The sequence below is a fragment of the Labrus bergylta genome, chromosome 14, assembly GCF_963930695.1.
Source record: "Labrus bergylta chromosome 14, fLabBer1.1, whole genome shotgun sequence".
Classification (NCBI taxonomy): domain Eukaryota; kingdom Metazoa; phylum Chordata; class Actinopteri; order Labriformes; family Labridae; genus Labrus; species Labrus bergylta.
Genome location: NC_089208.1, coordinates 10,995,750 through 11,015,221, shown reverse-complemented (window position 1 = coordinate 11,015,221; position 19,472 = coordinate 10,995,750). Strand labels below are relative to the sequence as shown.

General features: G+C 39.1%; 2 protein-coding genes across 4 annotated transcripts; both read right to left on the bottom strand.

The window, feature by feature from the left end:
- Positions 1 to 129: 129 nt before the first annotated feature.
- Positions 130 to 6,366, bottom strand: amer1 (APC membrane recruitment protein 1). 2 transcript variants are annotated; one of them, XM_020630283.3, is made up of 2 exons: positions 5,946 to 6,366; positions 130 to 4,819 (listed from the first exon to the last, which is right to left on the bottom strand). In XM_020630283.3, the coding sequence occupies exon 2, from the start codon at positions 4,710 to 4,712 to the stop codon at positions 1,665 to 1,667; it is 3,048 nt and encodes a 1,015-aa protein (XP_020485939.1). In that variant the 5' UTR covers positions 4,713 to 4,819; positions 5,946 to 6,366; the 3' UTR covers positions 130 to 1,664. The 2 variants fall into 2 exon arrangements, with proteins under 2 accessions (XP_020485939.1, XP_029132507.1); XM_029276674.2 differs by having other exon boundaries at positions 5,950 to 6,366.
- Positions 6,367 to 6,810: 444 nt separating this feature from the next.
- Positions 6,811 to 17,037, bottom strand: gab3 (GRB2 associated binding protein 3). 2 transcript variants are annotated; one of them, XM_020630295.3, is made up of 10 exons: positions 16,772 to 17,037; positions 13,666 to 13,966; positions 11,432 to 11,588; positions 10,844 to 11,337; positions 10,650 to 10,699; positions 9,633 to 9,870; positions 9,270 to 9,360; positions 8,796 to 8,880; positions 8,003 to 8,077; positions 6,811 to 7,682 (listed from the first exon to the last, which is right to left on the bottom strand). In XM_020630295.3, exons 1-10 carry the CDS (start codon positions 16,841 to 16,843, stop codon positions 7,566 to 7,568), a joined length of 1,680 nt encoding a protein of 559 aa, XP_020485951.1. In that variant the 5' UTR covers positions 16,844 to 17,037; the 3' UTR covers positions 6,811 to 7,565. The 2 variants fall into 2 exon arrangements, with proteins under 2 accessions (XP_020485951.1, XP_020485952.1); XM_020630296.3 differs by having other exon boundaries at positions 10,874 to 11,337; positions 16,772 to 17,035.
- Between the last annotated feature and the right edge of the window lie 2,435 nt (positions 17,038 to 19,472).

Sequence of the window (19,472 nt, the reverse complement as noted above, 5' to 3'; positions counted from 1 at the left end):
TGAAAAAAAGTATAGCCTATGTCACAATATACACACTAAACAGACTATGATCAGCCTATAGGTTTGTCTGCTTTTGTCCCTATTATCAGGAGTAAGAACAACCAAGAAAAAAATAACAAATGAAATTGGTAATAGTTCGTTTTGTCAAGTTTATTTTAGTGTAAGGCAGCAATCTATTTTGACAAAACAGAAACATTTCAATCGGAATACCCAAATGTAACATTGATGTAACTTTAGACTGTAAAAAAAAAGAAAACTCCATTAGTAATTGCCAAATTTAAACGTTGAAGTGTACAAACAGTGAAGAATATAAATACAAAGTCCTTGACATTTTTTTCAGTATTACACAATAAAAAACGACATCATATGACAGTTGACCCTCAGATTGATCAGTACAAGAAAATGATACAGGTTGATAATTCTAGTTCATCTTTTGAGACTATTTCAATTACAAACTAAATCAAACTAACTTTTCCTTCCTTATAGCGTACAGAAATGCAATACTGGAGTGCATCACTTCAGAAGAAACATTTTGCACTTTACAGGTGGTCAAGCGGTTTCAAATGGGACTAGAAAAAGAGACACAAGAGTAAGGCCAAATTTGCTAATCAGGCCAAAAGTAAACCATACGATCCAGATACTATTAGGTCTTACTAGCTTATTCTTTTATTTGTTTCCTCTACCATTTCATAGACATTTGAATCAGATCGTTTCTTTTTTTTTTTTGATGTAGAGCACTTAAATACACAGGGAATCTGTGTGTAAAACATAATGACAAACAATGTCTTCAGTGAGTATAGGAAATGGCAGCTGAACTTAAACCGAGAGCTAACATTCCCATCTTTGTTTAGTTTAAGGGTAACTATAAGCTGTTCAATGTTGCAAGATTGAGTTAAATGTAACAGCTTAATGCATTTTAAATATACCCCATTTGGGACTTCCTCCATGGGATACTTTCTTGTTGTGATTGAACCCAATCTAGCCTAAATGAAGTAAACCAAAGAAACAGCAAATCTGAGCATCATGACAGGCAAACGTAAACATTACTGGAGCAAAGAGAGGCTATAAACAAGCAGTGTAAACTCAAACATAAGCCAGCACTTAAAAGCATGAGCCTAATGTACATGTGTTCAGGGTGTAGAGGAAAAAGGCTGGGCAAGTTCTGCTCAACTGCACTTTGGAAACAACAACAAGCTTCATGAATATGCATTAAACAAAGGTTGAGACCTTGATTCTGAGGCTACATACGCCTATAACTCAATAGCTTAATAAGAGGAATCTTGCAGTGTTTCAAATGCAAATAAAACTATGTTCTTGCTTTAATGCTTTAATGGACGAACATGTTTGTATGTGAAGCAGGTTATTTATTTCTTAGCTAATAAGGAAATCCCTTTCATCTTAACAATAGGATCAAATAAACGTTGTTCTGAAGGCAGCTTGATGGCAGAGACCCTACATATTAGAATATTTTGAAATTCCAGTCTTGTCCATCACAGACTTTTTTTTTTTCCAAACTAGATCAGTGCTGCCAGTAAAAATGAAGCAACAACTCTTTTGGATGAAAAATAAAAGCACTGATTGGCACATACACATGTAATCTTGATGCCATCTGTATGACTGGGAGCCTTTTCAATTGAAGCTAGCCTCTGGAAGTGTGTTGCACATTACTTCGCTGTTCTCGTTTCACTGAGGATGGCCATTTCGTCTTTAAACACGCCCTTGCTCAGAGGACTCCCGGCATGAGATGTTCCATCCCGGCTACTCACTGGCCTGCTCTTACCACACTGATTATAAGATTGCAAACTATTGGCAGATCTACAAAAGAAATCCTCATCAACACCATCTGATACCTCCTCCATCATTCCAGGGTAAACAAAGGTGCTATGAGGTAAACACGAATCTGATTGCAAAGGATGGTGACACTGCCTGTTGTAGAGATCTGCGATCTGTGAGGTTGCATCACGGGACACATCAGAGCACAGGCGTTGTGATTTACTGCTGGATGAACTAGAAGGTATTTTGTGTTTCACTTGGGTTTGATTGAGACTCTGTACTTTTTCAGTGGCTTCCCCATCAGCCAGAGGCAGGCTTAAAGCCATCTCTGACCTTATTTGCCATGATAAGGCCATAATGCTGCTACTGTCTCTAGATTCTGATGCAGACACAAGTACATTCTTTTTGTGATGTGGTGAGGAATCTCTTTCAGCGTCTTTTTCAGTTTGAGAACAAGAAACGATAGCAGCTCTGTTCTGTCTGTATGTGTCAGGCATATTCAACTCAAGGCTTTCTGTGTCCAGAGACCGACTTCTCCTGTCTAAAGACAACGGATTAGGCATGGACTGGCTGACTCTTGTAATGCCAATGTGCCGGGGGAGACTAGCGATCGCCCATGTGTTACTGATAAGGTTCTGCTCATAGAGATCCAACATCTGATAGTCACATTCAGCAAACGCGTCTTTTTGTAAGTAGCTTTCTTCAAACTCTTGATAGGGTGATGATATGTCCTCCTCCATTTCCATTTGCATCTGCTCGTCATATTCCCCCTCATTATGCATGTCCACTACATCAAATGTGACAATGGTAGGTAAGGCCTCCATGTTTGGAGTGAAGGCAGAGTTTGCCTCCAAATCATCCACACTGTTCTGCAAGTTACTCAGCATCTCAGAGTTTTTTGTGTAGTCCACAAGTGCTTGAGAGAAACTCACTGTTTGCTCATCGTCCAAATCTTTGTTGCAGTATGGAGACTGAGAAATTTTATTTTTGTACGGCAGAGCTACAGGCTTGTTCTCCTCAAGATGCTGCTCTTTGGGTTCACAAAACGTTTCAAAATCTAGGTCGGACGTGCTTCCAAATGATGTGCTGCTGTGCCTTTTTTCACAATTTGCATTTATGGATTTTGTTGTTTTCTCAGGTGAAGCAGACATGTTTTCGTTTTCATTAAATGTATCCGGTTCTATATTAGTCTTGTCGACTGATGCTTGAGGGTTTGAATTCATATTACAGTTCTTATTTGTGCCAATTTCCTGCCGACAAACTACATTCTGTGCCAACTCGGGGGATTTACTGCATATGCTGGGCACATCTAGAAATTTGTGAACTTTATACAGGTCAGCATCTATTTGTAGTCGCTTCATTTCTGGATCAAAGGCAGAATTATTCACACCAACTGGTTCACTTGAATACTCACACTGTTGTGAACTGGACATATTTGATTTGCTCTCATATTGTGGACTGATGAGACTCTCATCAGGCGCAAAAAGCTCATAGAGGGCGTCACCACTGTAACTGTCTCTGGGTAATCTGTCTGTCCTCAGTCTGTCTGGCTTCTCTTGTCCTTCATCATGCCCCGGGGTGGTTGAATCATAGTAGCCCTCGTCGCTGTTTGGAACTGATTCTTGATGCTCATCTTGAGGAGTAACCACATCAGCCATTGAAGATGTGTCAATCCCACTGGCTTGCTGTGCGCTGCTACTGTTCAGTAACTCCATATTGTGAGAACTCGTCAGGTCAGAGGTCAGATCTGCGTGGTCTTGGTTGTAGGTATAGCAAATTTCCTCCGACTGATCATTCCCCCAGAATTCATGAAGACACTCCTCACCCACATCTTCTGGGGATGCCATTTCTTCACCGCCACCCTGGTAGGTGAGATAACAAGAGGCCCTCTTGCCCCCATTTCTGCTCCTCTCCCCCGACACAGTGCTCTCTGTGATGCTGTCGTCTTCTTGATCGGCAATAATGTCCCCACAGCCGGTGAGGGAATCAAAGCTCTTCAACGATGCAACGTCTCCAAACATCAGGTTCAGCTGATCTGATGAGCCAGTAGGTGTTTCAGACTTTAGTGTTGGCTCAGACATCATCTTAACTTTCAAACAAGGCTCACTGTTTACTCTTAAACTCTCTTCAAGTTCACTGGAAACTGCAGCCACTAAATTCATTTCCGCAATTTGATCATCACAGATCTGAGCATCCGGTTCATACTTTGGACTTTCTTGTACCACACACTTCTCTGATACCATCGCAGCAGCAGCAGCAGCAGGATCAATAGAAACATCACATATAACATCTGCTAAATCAGGCACACCAGGTTCAGATCCAAGGCACTCTGTGACATACTTGTTGACGTTGTCCAGGACAACAGGCACCTCTTTCTTGCACCGAGGAGAGGTCATTGCAATCATTTCAGTTTTATCCGATCCAGCATTTCTATTGTTTCTATGATGCCTGAAACTGTTAAAAAGACCCCTTAAACCCTTTTTCTGCCGGTTGAGACTCAGGGATTTCTGCTCAGCAACAGGGAAACTACATTCATTGTGACAGCTACTGCGGAGATCTCCAGCCGAGTCCCTTTGGCTGTGGTATTCAAAGTCTCCAGCTGAGGTGAACCCAACTCGTGAATTGTCATCATAACTAACCTTGCTCAGCCCATCATGGGTCTTGCTTTTGGGGAACCCTTTCTTAGAAGACCACTTGTTCTGATTTTTACTCCTTCCACCGAAAAAACTTGGTAAGATACAGATGCCTTTACGAACTCCGAAAAATGTCAAGGCAGTCCTTCTAAATTTTCCAGGTTTCTGGGATTTGACCACAGAGTTCATTGTATCCAACTGAAGCTCTTCGGTGATGTCATCGGGGCTGCAGCGGGAAAGCTGTTTGCAGGCTGAGGCCCCATCCTTAGAGTCATTTGGTAGCTCATCTACCTTACAAGAAGCCATAGCTACCAAATTTAAAGAGATAGTCGGACAGAAGTCATAGTTGCTGAATTTTCAAAACCAGCTGATAGGTCCACTGCAGTGAATTTGTCCTCCATCTGATATGAGCCCTGTGTTGAGAAAGTTAAAGGAAATCATTGATCAGTTCAAATCTATCATCAGCACCAACAATATGGTTTCACAACCAAAGATTCACAAAGCAAGTTTTAAACCTTATTTTCATTAGGGGGATGGAAAGATGGAAATAAATATTGTATTTGTTTTTAGACATAATTAGACAGTTTAGATGTACATAAGCATGAGCTCTTGTTTTCCTCTATTACTGTTCAATGTTTGTATGGCCAGTTACAGGGGGTTGGTTATGACCAATGTCTGACTTACTGCCTTTTATGGCAGCAAAATAAATCTTCATTTTCATCTTTATCGCAATATAATCATTGAGCAGTCTGAATTTATTGCAATAAAAATATTTTTGATGTAAACAATCAGGGCACAGAAACTGAGACTGTAGACAAATTATGACTGAAAAAGATCAGTGTATCTGCCGGACAGAGTCGCAATCTGCTTTAAGACCAATAAGAAAGATGATGTGCCCATGTAATATGTTGTTTTATTGTTTCTTTTGTTTCTTTTTTAGGCCTTTGATCAATAGTGCACTGGTCCTTAAGTCTTAACTAATTTAACTAATTAGCATAACAGTATGCTTACTCTCAATCAGACATATTTAAGATATTCTCTTCTCAAAACGATCAATATAAACAAATGCAGGAAGATTTTTTTTAAATATTATTGTAGTGTCAATGTAGTAGGTAACAAGGATAATAGGTAAAGAATCTATTTTCAGAAGATACATGTCGTATTTTGTGGGAAACCACAACTACACTACACAAGTACAGCCTTGCCATAAATTACACGTGTAACAGAGAAATACACTGGCAGACTAAAATAAAAGTATCCAGCACATTTATGTTAAACTTAAACAAAGATCCATTGCACATTAGATATAATAAAAGGCCTTGGGGCCAAGCAAGAAGCGCATCTGTCCTGCAGCTCAGCAGCTCTAACACCATGTGAAGGTGGGTCATTATTAACACCCCCAAAATGAACTTTAAACAGGAGCATTGGCAAAGACAACCGTGGATAGCCAATTCTGACTCTAGACAAGGCAAACCAGGTGAAACACTGGCACTTTACTGTGGAGCTAGCTGTAACGAATCATAAAGTAAACAAACTTACCCACTAGAGTCAAGATCTCGCAGACACTGGTGTTGTTTCTTTCCCCGGGGACGAGGTTAACCTCTCACTGCATGCCCACTGATGTCTCTTTAACTCTACTATTTCATTAAGCAGGCCCCCTGTGCTGCTTGGACAAGGCACGGTTTTATTTGTTTCCAGCTATCGTGAGCTAGCAGCGGTGCATGCTAGCAGCATTACCTTCACTCCTGCAGTGTGTGACTGTGAGAGTCTGTCGGTGTAAACACGAAGAACACCTACACAGGGGCTTGATCAATGCGCGAGGTTCAGCCACGCGTGCCGATTGTGAAACTGATGTTGACAATAAACGCCAGAGTTTAAGTGTTGCATGATGACTTCCTCTCCCGACTTCTCAGGTAAATCACCCAAATCTCCTTTTGTTAATCTCCTCCCGGCGCACGCTAGTGACGCAACATGTGTGCAACGTGTGTTCTATGACGTACTATTCATAATAATATAAATGGAACGACAACTAATATATATAATAAATAATAACAATAAATATTATTTATTATTATTATTATTAGTAGCAGCAGTAATAGTAGAATAGGGCTACATTTTTCTAACCATACCAGTTTAATGCTGAAATAAAACAAACAAAAGCTTATAATATCCCCGCTCTTGTTTCATAAAAATATGTGCATCCAATTGTAAAATTTTGAAATCCTCATATTCTTCACTGCTTAACAGATGAGGAGATGATGTTATGTTATCTATCTACATAATGTATTTTAAATGTTCAGTTTTGCACAGTGTTTTGCACATTTGTCTGCATGGGAAAGGGAGAGGATCTTGGATGAGGTGTGATGTTTTTCCCACCTGCTAGCATTAAATCATAATGAAAAAGTATTTTGAAATATAAACTTTATTCATAACTGTTGGAGCATAAACACGAATCATTGCCAGCAGGATGTGTAAATGAGACAATACACATAAAATATAAAATAAATAACAAAAATACAATAAATAAAACATTTGGGGAAAAAAGGGGTGGATAATCAGTTCTGTTTAAAAATGGAAATTATGTGAATGTCATTTTAATCTTGATTCATGAATACTGATAGTGGTAGTTTACTTTTTTTTAAAATTTGAGTTGTGAATGAAATTGTAGCTGAAGTCAGAAAAAGAGTAGTCACAAACAAGCCCTTCTATAAGCAGTTCATTTCAGGAGAAGGAAAAAGAGAGAGCTGAATTATTAATGACATATAGTGAGGGGGAAACACTAAAAACGTTCTTCTTTACAGCCACAAACACTGAACATACATTTAAAGCAAGTCACACAGACAGAGCAGCAACAATATGCCCTTTTCAAAATTTGGTAAAACTTAATGCTACAGTAAAAATAATTTTAATACAGTGCAGTCTGGTATTATTTACAGTATAAGTCAAATCTACTGAGAGTGAATTAAGTTTTTACAGTGCAATTTTGAGTTTTCACACAGCAAACAAGCATAAAACTGCTTATTTGCTCTTGTGCTTGGTTAATACATTCAAAGTGCTTTTAAATTATTTTGGTCCTCTTCATATATCCAATGCTTAAGTTACTGTTGATCTTCTTGAAACCAAAAGTGAGGGATTTTCTTAATCGTATATTTTTTCCAGTCATGTTTTGGACTGCCGGACATCTGTCCACTCCATTTTTGTGCTTTGCAGTGCTTGTGTCTTCTTCTCATCCACCTTCACGTAATCCACTCTGTGCTCATCAGTCAGAAAGGGCTTCTGCCAAACACAAAGAGATGTAATACAATTACATTTAATAAAAAGATTTTACAATGACAATAATGTTGTACTTGTATGAAATCACAATCATGTAATACTTCTTCACAGCTAAAATAGTAGCATCATAGCGTTATAACCTGCTGTAGAATATAAAAAGAAACAGAGATAAAGAAGTTACAGACGCTATTGTTGCATAAAACAGCAGTTTTGACAAAACAGATTGGGTATATATTATATAGCCTATATCTACTGTGTGTATGTGTGTGTGTATGTGTGTGTATGTGTGTGTGTATATATACATGTATCCAATCAAACCATACCTTCAGCACAGGAGAGGGGGATGCTGAATTGAAAACCAGTGACAAATAGTCCAGGTTTGATCTTCTTGCCAACGCCTGAACCGTTCCGTCGAAAGTTAGAGAAAAGTGTTTCATTGATTACTTTGCTGAGTCATCACTGCTCACACTTAAAACAAAATAATTACATTTCCCAAAATGTCAACTTTGAAAGTTTTACATTGTCAAGTTCATATGTGCTGCATTCATAGTAAAAGATTGATTAGATAAAAGGTATAGCCTCGGACTGTTCATTTTCAGATTGAGTAACCTTATTCTGGGAAATCAATGTATTATGCACCCTCTCCAGGAATGGGCTGGTGCAACATTACCCTGTTACATACACACTCTTGCATGCTCTGGAAAGACCCCAGTGTGATTACAATCTGCTGATCAAAATATTTTGGGAGAAAAACCTTTCCACTCCCACATTTTTTAGCTGTGTTGAGATTACATTTTTTATGTCTACTCCCACAAATTGTCCAGCAGTTAACAGAATGTCCTTTATTTCTCTCTTTTTTTTAATCTGTAGTAAAATATGTTTCTTTTGTTGATTCAAGCTAAACGACAAAGATGGCATAATTATTAATAATGTCTTTAACCAAGAAGAGATAGAATAGCTCCAGCTTGTCTTTATTCCATGTTAGCCAGATCTGGTCAAATAGGTACAATATCTTTAGCTGATGAATTGTTGGGACATTGTTGGAAATTGAAAATGATTTCACAATACATGATAAAGTCTTTATACTATAAGTTTATGAAAATGTGAAAATGTTACCACTTCAGTGCAGTCTGTTTCTTCATTCCTAGGATTGTCCCCATTTTCAAGTCTTCTTTCAAGAGGTAACAACTGCATTGAAAAGCTGTAATTACACAAATCATGGGATAAGTTTACATCATAGTGGCAAAAACCTTTATACAAACACAGGAATAATTCTTTACTTGTGCAAGTAAATTATATTAAAAAACAGGGTCCAATATGCTTTCTGGAGTAAGACAGTTTTTTTTTATGTGATACATGTTTTCAAACTCTTGTTTTGAAAAGAATATTTATATTTAAACTTTAATCTGAATAAGGTCAAACTGTGTCAACATTGAATTTTTTTGTCCACATCTATACGGTCAAAATTAAGAATTGGGCTTTAAATGCAATTCTCTTCTTTTCTGTTTAAAATACCAATTGTAATTTTAGTTAACTATGTAGAGAGCCTTGGGAAAGGAAGACTTTGTACATGCTCTTTTTTTCTCTCACCATGTTTCTGTCATGGCTCTGCTCAGAGGAAGGTGAGTGGGACATTCTGTGATTGTAGAGAGGCCTCTTAAGTCAAGAGGTGGGGGTCGAACTGTGAACCAACAAAGGACAAAGTTATTATAGTGGTTGCAGTTCCTTTGTGTGCAAAGGAAAGGTAAGATTACAAAAGTGATGCATAACAAAGGTCACTGTGCTTGTCCTGATATGTACAATTATGTGTCATAAGCACAGCTACGTGACTAAGGCTATGAATTAGCATGCTGACAAGTTTGTACATCTGTTCACCGTTTAAACCAGTTAACAAAGGTCACATATCTAGACACATCATGATCGTCTTTAACTTGAACCAAACAGGGCTCTCACCTCGCCTCAAACGAGGCTTCAGATGCCGGTGAATTGGGGGCGGTGCAAGATCTCCAGGTTGACACATCAGTGGTGTGGAGGACTCGATGTTGTTGTTTGCACTGGGGAAGCTGAATGTCCTGGGGCTCATGGGGATGTAACCATCAGATTCAGTGGTGGTTAAAAAAGGAGAAGGGGAAGCCATGGGCATATATGACTCTTCCTCGTAGTTTTGAACTCGTATGGTATTTAAAGACGGCTGTCGAAAGACAAAGCATTATATGATCAGGCACATCCACCATATTAAGTTCAAGTTGTAAATGCTGCTGTCTGTTGAATATTTATGTTCCTTTCAAATTATTTAGATTACTTTTGAATTTATTTGTAGAAATAAACTCTCTACAGTGGCTTTGATGGAGTCATGTGAAACCCAATACTATTGTCATGACCCAACAGTAAATATGAGACTACAGAGAGCAAGCTAGTTAGCTTAGCTTAGCACAAAGAAAGGAAACAGTAAGAAACAGCTAGCTCCTTTCAGAACTGTTCAAATCTGTCCAGCAACAGCAGCTACCTAACAAACTTTATTATTTTTTTTTTTCATCAGCAAAAAAGTATTAAGAGACATTGTGGATCGTTTTGAGCAAATCTGTCTTGTTTCCTGCTGGACTATTTCTTTGCTGGGTGCAGTGGCTTTGTGAAGTCTTATCATGTCATGCAAGGCAACCAGCAAAGAGTCCAGTTGTGGAAGAGAAAGCTAACCATCTCACGGATGTAGCTTTAGCTCAAGCAGAAACAACAGGAAGATTAGGTGCCTTAAATGAGATACATACTGCTAAGCTAAGCTAACTAGCCGCTGGACCTTGTTATATACTTATGGCACAGACATGAATATGAATCAGTCTTTTCATTTAACTCTTGAAAGAAGAAGAAGAAGAAGAAGAAGAAGAAGAAGAAGAAGAAGAAGAAGAAGAAGGGAAAAGTCAATATACCAAAGTGCCAAATGTCAAAATGTCTATTTTTGTACAAATTTCTTACCAAATTAAGACTCTGTCTTCTGTTCCGCATCAATCTACTACCAGCATCTCCTACAACAGAGATATATAATTAAAAGACTTTAGTTTAAAAGTTTACCAGTCAGCTATAGTTGACATGCTGTGCCGTCATAATAACACTAAGGGTTGTAATTAATTTTGTTACAACCCAGCTCTCAGTTTTTGTATTATACTTACTGTGAGACTGCTCTCCTATCGCGCACATACCTATTCTTAAATGGTCCAGGCTTGACATAGATGTCCTCCGGGGAAATAGAACACTGTGACTTGAGAAATGTTGTGTGCTCTTCCCCCTCGGCTTGTTCATTCCCTCATCACTTAGCTGCTCTGACAGGTGGTTGGGTTTTGGTGGCAGCGGAGGGGGTGTTTGTGTGTCGCTCATTGCCTCAAATGATGCAGAAGAGTAAAGTTTGTCGAACTGGAAGACGCTTGTAGCACAGTGGCGAAGTGGAGAGGAGGAGGAGGCTGGCAGAGCCAGGGAGGTGCATGGAGCACTGAAAGGAGGGATAGTCAATCTTCCATGGATGAAGACGGGTGGAGTGGGGCTGTGAGCGTGAGAGATGCAGGAGGAAGTGGAATCAGTGAACAGAGGAGAAGGGGCAATGTCTTTGACCGCGTCATCCGATGACTTCTGCTCCAGGGAGCTCTCAGAGTTTGAGAAACTGTCAAGTCTACAATAAGAGGAAAAATAAAACATCTTTCTTAAACACAAGCTAATGTTGCTTTATTCTCCATGTGTTAAATTATTAATGAGATTTTACATACCGACTAGTGCTCAAACTCCCCGTCTCACACTGAGAGAGGAATAGGTAGTCCAGTGGATAACTGGAATCAAGCTGGCTGGATACAGACACTCTGTCGGAGCTGTCAGGGGACGGCTGGAGGGGAGTGGGGGTGTGAGGGAAGCCTTCTTCTGAGCTCTCTGTTCAGATCAAGCAGAGAGGAATAGAGAGCGGGTAGTTTCGAAAATGTTACAACCTCTTCGAAGAAAACTGCCGTCATGCTGACACCAATAGCTATTGGTGTAACCACAAACACACACATTTCTTATAACCTATACTTTAATGTAGAGTGGGTGAATCTGAAGAGAATTTTTTTTTTTTTCAGGTAGTCTTTTAGTCAGATTGACCTTGGTTCATAAATGTGTCTTATTCCATTTCTCTCAAGGCCACCAAGTAGTCAAGGCTGTGTCTGCCGAACCATGGAAGGGGGAAAAAAAAATCAAAAAGACTTTGCTTGTTCTCATAAAACATTTGCGAGCCTTAAAGGACGTTTATGTTCTCTTGTGGGCGCAGAGACATCTTTTATAATCCTTTGCAAAAGTAATGATGTGCCATCTTACAAAACCCTTTCCAGATCCAGGCTGGATCTACTTCTACTGTCTAAAACCCCTTAGATTAAGCAACATGGCTTTATTCTAAAATGCCATTAAACCCATGACAACAGTCTTCAAAATCACATTGTTAAGAGTGTTTAATAAACTTTGCATTTGTATCAACTACTTATGTGTTGCTTTCTCAGAGCTATGGTGATTTACAGCAACATGCAGGCATTATCAGCAACTTTGTGGTGTTTCTCTATCTCCTTCACACAGACGACAGTTTTCTAACAGACATGTCCCTAACTGTCCTCTCGCAATATCACTGCATTCATTTTAAGTATATATTACCGGTATAGCATGATTATTGTGTGTTTGCAAATATAAAAATAAAAGTCAAAATAATAAGAATACTGCCAATTCATTGTGGTAATTGTGATTTATCATTTAAAAAGCTGCCCCTGAAAGATGTTTAATTCTGTGGTGGGCCAATAAGCGGTACACTATGTGACAGGCGAATCGTCACAACAACAACTTGGAAACAGATGCAAACAGATTAATGATAAAACAAGATGACTTTACCATAACTTGACTGCAATTCAAACCAAACTCAAACATGAACTTGTTTACACTGCTGCTACAAAAACCAATCCCGGATATGATTTGTATCAAATGGTTTTGAATATAATGTTTATGTCTATGATTGTTTGCAGGTTTATGAGCTCAGTTAGTGAGAAATGTAGCCGCTTGATATATAATGCATGCTAACCACAAGACTGGATCAAAGTTGGATCATCAACAAACGATCCATGCAGTACCCAGTAAAAGTAGAGCAAATAGTCAGTTAAAGGGGCGGGACCTGGGTTGGGTTTGCTGGTTCAAGTCCTGTTGCAGACCAAGTTTGGAAATTGGGCCAGTAGCTGAAGAGGTATACCCACCACTACTCGGGTGCTCTTTTATGTTCAGCCCCTCACTCTAACCTTCTCCATGAGTTCATGACATAAGATCCTGTGTGTGTGTGTGTGTGTGTGTGTGTGTGTGTGTGTGTGTGTGTGTGTGTGTGTGTGTGTGTATTTCAGCCTATGTGCTAGGTGTTTAGCACGTCTCAACGACAGAGTGAAAAAAATTGAATTCACTCTCTGGAACTAAAAAAGTATATCTTCTTCTTTGTATCTTCTTTGGAAGTATCATTGATGTTGTGTGAATCATTTGACAAATGTTGCCTGAAACTGTCAAAATATGAATCTTTAGGACTTAAAGGTTATTAAAAAAATTGCACACGACATACACTGGACGGAATCAATTCACCACTGTGTTTACTGCAGATTAGTTAAAGCTTTTGTTTGGACAGTTTTAAAGGAATTTACTGAAAGACAATGTGATATTCCAGTAAACTGCACCTTTGAAGTCTGTGGTGTTTTGTTTTTAACCCAAAACCAAACAGCACCAAATAAACAGTTTGTTTTGACCTCATTTTAAAGTATACCTCTGAGTTCACCACTTCCTGATCTAGGAGGTATCAGATATTGAATGTGGAACAAAGTGTGAACTTTCCAAAGTACGTCTTCTGGTTAACACCCATTTTTTTGTGATGTTCACTTTAAACAAAAAGGCATGTCAGGTGTAGCTTCACATAACAACATATCAAATTAAACAGAATCAAATCTTTCTGTATATTCACCTGCATCCTCCAGGCTCGCGAACTGGCAGATCTGGCTGATGCTGCTAATCCAGCTGTTCATCTCCTCCTCTGTTTTGGCCACCAGGTAGAAGATACGAGACAAGGTCTTCACCACAAAGAGGTGCTTCCAGTGAAAGTCTCGTTTTATCCTGAGTTGCCCATTCAGCATTTCCACCTCGCACTCTTTGAGGTCAATGATGCGGATAGGCTTTTTGGAGTTCTTACTCTGATAGTACTCCAGTACGTCTGGATTACCGCTCATTCGACCTCTTCGGAGCACGAACCAGCGTTTTCTCCAGGCCTGCGGGAGAAAGCAACACACTGTTTAAACAGCCTTAAAGTTAAATATGATGTATATCCTCACACTTGTGTTATCGTGTAGTGCTGCACAGTTTGCACTCTAACATCCCTCCAACAACCTTACATTAGTCATGGGAATAAGATCACTGTTCCTGCTCTTCGCTGCAGCTAACTTAGCAACTTTAAACTACTTTTTTTTTTTTTTTTTTTTGCTTTTGATATGGTCAGTAAGCGGAACTTCAACCCAAGTTTCCCAGAAGTGCAAAGAAGAGGAAGTTCACTGTATTTAACAGAAAATGTCAAACACAACAACGAAAGAGGTATTTATATAGTTCTGGGTCACAGTTTTCTACTGAAGACTTGTGCAAACTTTACAAAATATGTAACACATACGTCCTCACTACTTCTGCAAGTAAGCCCAATGTTGTAGTTGTCAAGTTGCATATATAAAAATAGTTATGACGAAATCTACTTTCAATCTACTAGTAATGTGTAAGTCATCGTATAGGTTTCACATTTGGATTTGTGGCTTTCTGTGCATCATCAGTGGCGGCACAGAAAGACATGAGGGTATTTTGCTCCTGCTCAAATCCGTTAGTAACGTGTCGTGTGTGTTTAGACCAGGAAATGGTGAAACAGGCCACATGTACAGCCAATACCTCCACAAGATTTCAGAGGAAACCATAACTCATAGACAGATAGCATTTTGATCCGAGAGACGTTTTGTGATTTTGGAAAGTTACACACAAATTAAATATTTATGTGATATCCAGGGCCACCCAAGTTTTATTTTTAAGTTTTATTTTTGCTTATCCGGAAAAAAAGCAGATGATCAAAGTCCTTCATAACTGATAATTAAAATAGACATGTGACCTTTTCCTTCTATATTTCAAACAAGAACAAGGGAGTTTCACTTAGAAGTAGATGTCTGACAATAAAGTATAAACTTGTGATTCAACCGTCGGCTTCACAAAGAAATTCCACCCACTTCTCGTGGTCTTCTTCTTCAGATGTAGATTCATAGCTGGGGTAATGTCACCTAAGAGCTCTCAGGTCAGTGCCGGTGACAACTGGGCAACTTTACTGAACCTTGAGAGATTTTTTGGTTCTGTTCTGGATGGTTCTGTTTTATTAAACGTGTCATCGTCAGCCAGGACTGCGTGACAGTGAGTCAGCATGCAAAGTATCAGGACCCTCTAACTGAAGCAGTTTAATGGAATTCAGCCATTTTCCTGTCATAATTTACACCTCTGCACATAATGTGACCTGTCAAAAAGAATTTCCGTGTGGAGGTGCATTATTGATCAGATTATAAGGTTGCCAACAATATCCCTTCTCAAAAGAGTCAAAGTAAGAAGTACGACATTTTAGATGTCCATATTTGCACAATTCAACAGATTTGTAGAGCTTAAGAGCTTCTCTTTCAACATTGTGGAAGGCAGACGCTTACATTTGATAGAAAACAGTGACAAAAAGCTTTTAAAACTTACTGACATACTGTGGAAAGGACTAATAATGAGTTGAATTTTGAGGTTAATTTCGCGGATTATATATATGTAGGCCTATATGAGATACATTTATACAGGTATATATGAATCTGTCTAGATTCAAGAAAAATGCACTCATGACTAAAGACCTACTTTTCCACACTCTGTCGTAAATGGACAGAGACGGGATAAGTTCAATGTTGACAGAAAATCAGACAACTTAACTTGTTCATGTCAGAAAGGATAAGGCAATAAGTGTGTTGTACATTCAGGTTTGTTGTGTTGTTGATCATGTTCTTAAATAAGATACTTAAGTACTCAAAGTCAGTGGCTGAAGATTTTCATTTCATAATACCATAAACAAAGCACAACAAAGCATAAACCACATTTCCATAATGCCATGTGGCAGTACTTGCTATTTGAATAATTGGCCTGATAGTGTTTCTGCCCTTACACTAGTCTGAAAAACATGTAATTCCTTTGCACTCTGAAATCAGGATTTGCGTATTGTGTTAAAATAAGTTTCTATTTTTTGCCCAACACCCCATCAAAGCACAAACTCACCTCCACCCACCTTTTCCCTATACACAACTGTTGACAAATAATGGCCCACCTCCACCTCCTCCTCAAACTCCTCCTCCTACTCCTCTTCCCCCTCCACTGGTACAGAGGAAGTGCATTAAACAGCCATCATAAAGCTGGACTATTTCTGCTTGTCATTTAAGTCTGAAGTGTCTGGGTGCCTGACATTACTTCCCATGTTTCACAATTTTGCACACACTCATCACTAAACACACAAACACACACACACGCACGCACACACACACACACACACACACACTCACACACACACACACACACACACACACACACACACACACACACACTCACAGCAGAGTGAGTGTCCAGCCCAACATTATCACATGACCTCAACAACCACAAAACATTGACGGCTGTATGTTGTTGATGTTCAAACTACATACACATTATTCCATGTGTTTGTGGGGCACATCTGCATGTGTATTTAGGATTATTGACAGATTATAATGTTCTTAGAGATACAAAGTGCATCAAAACGCTGAAAATACTAAAGCAAGATGCCAATAAAGAATTGAGGAAGATGATAGAAAGGAGACTGAAAACCAGCTCAGTTGGACAAAAGCACATACAACCCACGGTATCTTTCTAAATCATCACTCCACGTCATAACACACACACACATATCTCTACACAAAAACACAAGCCTCAACAGCACAACCCGGCTTTCCTACTAGCTGGCAGAGGACATAAACAAGAGTCCGGCGTGTACTCCTACTCACAAATCTCTTTAGTTTCTTCTCTGGGGGGGATTTAATGAGCCAGCCGTAGCAGACCACATCCCCAGCACTCATCTTGACTGCAGAGTGTGTCGTCCTCTCGGCTGCTGCTGCTGCTGCTAGTGCTTTAAGTGCTGCCTCTGCTGCTGCTGCTGCTATGAGACTGAGAGGTACTGCGAAGCATATCCTGTGTTCTGGTATTCAGCGCAGCCACTCCAAAAGGAGGAAGTTAAAGAAATTGATCACACTGACAAGAGAGAAGAGAGAGTGAGAGCAAGGCAGAGACAGAGAGAGAGAGAGAGAGAGAGAGAGAGAGAGAGAGAGAGAGAGAGAGACAGACAGACAGAGAGAGAGAGAAAAAGACAGAATTATGTGTTTGTTTTTGCAAGTGCTCCGGGCAAGTGTATGGAGCAGTTGGCCTGTGGGGGCGTTAAAGGGAAGGGGGGGGGGGGGGGGGGGTACTACACATAATGAGGTTTGACAGGTTTGAGGACACAGTTGTAATAGACAGTAACATACTACAACTCACATGTTGCCACAAGATCTTATCATGAGGTTCACATTTAGAATGTTTAACTGTTTCAATTTTCATATTGTAATAGGTTTTTTTTTTTTTTGTTCAATTTGGAATCTGAATTCTGAAGAAGTTGTTTTAACAGCTACACTAATAAAGGCTTTCAGGGAGATGTACACATTATTTTAACTTCTCGTCACACTGGGCTGAACCCTTTTGTAAATTCAATAATGCCAATTTAAAGATTAATCAACAATCTTTTTAACTGTTTTCCTTTTGGAGCTTTGACATGTTACCAGCTTCAATTTGAAATGATATAGTATATTTTTTTGTTTTTAAGATTCTCAACAGTAGGCGTACAACTGTTTATTTCCCTCCGCTATTCGTTACTCCACTCCTATAAAAATGTAAATACGAAACACAAAGACCAATTCATTAGGTGTGAGCCTAGTTTTCAATAAAGCCTGATTCTAAATCTGACGGCGGAGACGTTTCAAAAGCAAACCTTCATAGGTTAACACTCTTTAGAGATTGTTTACAGTTTCATGCCGCAAATAGTTTTATGCATTCCATGATCTTTTCACATTTAGACCATTATCTAACATCTAAGTCACAAGCAGCTCCTACAACAATCAGGCCTCTTCAGAAAATATATAACCATGCAATCAACATTTTGCAAAGGCAGCTGAAAAGATGCCAGCACTGTTGTATTTGCGATCGCTTCATTGAAAGTGCTGGTATTACATGTATGCCTAAAATGCTTTGAGTGCTTGTCATAGACATGGTGGTCTACCTCTCTGGGTCTCAGTAACACTGAATCTATGAGGCGCAGCAGTAATAACTCAACAAGACAACTTTCTGTTGACTTTGACACATCATTGATCAATTAGATGAAAAAGGCATTAAGGAATTGTTTAGGTACAAACAATGTGACATTCTATTTAAGATGAAGATTAAGATTTACTTTTATTGATCCCCGCAAGGGGAAATTCTGTTTTTACACTCTGTTAATCATAAAACACACACTTTGGTGCCTTGCTCAAGGGCACCTCGGCAGTGCTCAGGAAGTGATCATTGCCTTTAAAGAAACACACACACCGAAGCGGAGCGTTCTGAGAGAGCTGGTTTATACAGGGTCCCAAACCTCCTCTGGTGCTTGAGCAAAGATGTTTCATTTAGACTGTTTTAAAAGGTAGAAAAGGAGTATAATATGTCCTCTCTAAAACGTATGGCTCTGTATGACCTACAAAATCAAACAAGATCATCAGTGAGAAAACTGACTGTATCTATAAAGTATTTTTAATACCTGTCACCCTCAATGTCAGAAAAAGCTTTAAGAAAATGCTGGCGGAACAGCTGTTGTTTACATTTTCCACAGCAAAGATTTGCAGTGCAGATACGTTTAACTGTCAAAAGAAAGCAGAATGACGTGTGAAAAACGTGGCAAGAACCTTTGCCATCTCACCAGCACCACTTTAGATTTCCTCTTTGAAAGGAAGTAAACAAATCCTCATTGTCTAGCTGAAAATGATTTCCTATCACGAATAATCAACTTCCCTTACATTTGAAAGAAGCCACATAACGCACCGACTTGTTGATCTGCTGCAGAATCAAACAAAAGGAACTTTCACATAAAGTATTCGGTAGGTCATTTGAGCCCACGTTAAACAGCGTGTCTTACGCATTTCCACATGTCTTGAGCCACCACCAGAGGGCGACATTAAATATTGCTACAGTGGACATCCATCAATCACCACGTATATTTTATAATCATAATACAAGAATGAGTAAAAATCGAAAAGCTCCCTTTTTTTTAGTTTATAATAAATATACATGTGATAATAACCCAAGCAAAATCATGTGTTACATGACATGTTTGGTAAATCCAAATTATTGTTGCCTATTATTGCCTATCAACTTGACACTAACGCTTATTTACACGCACAAAAATAGCCTACACAAAAACCGTATAACAACGCACTTCTTATCTTTTTTACCTACCTTCCTCATCTGTATTTATTTCTTTGTTAACGCTGGATGGAAAACTTTTTCTAAAAGGGTTGCTTTATCTTACAAGTAAACTCATGAGGGCAGTAGTTCCACTTCAGCTGCATTGAATCTGTAAAGGAGAAGAGTAAAAGAAGAGGGTTTACGGCAGCTGTCAAAGAGTCTATAAGACAAGAGTGACAA

Excerpts from the sequence above, each read along its gene's own strand:
- amer1 (XM_020630283.3), bottom strand. The coding sequence starts at position 4,712 with ATGGCTTCTTGTAAGGTAGATGAGCTACCAAATGACTCTAAGGATGGG.
- gab3 (XM_020630295.3), bottom strand. The coding sequence starts at position 16,843 with ATGAGTGCTGGGGATGTGGTCTGCTACGGCTGGCTCATTAAATCCCCC. Across the intron at positions 9,871-10,649 it reads GAAGACAGAGTCTTAATTTG|CCGTCTTTAAATACCATACG; the intron begins GTAAGAAATTTG and ends GTCTTTCGACAG. Across the intron at positions 7,683-8,002 it reads CCCCCTCTCCTGTGCTGAAG|AAGCCCTTTCTGACTGATGA; the intron begins GTATGGTTTGAT and ends TGTGTTTGGCAG.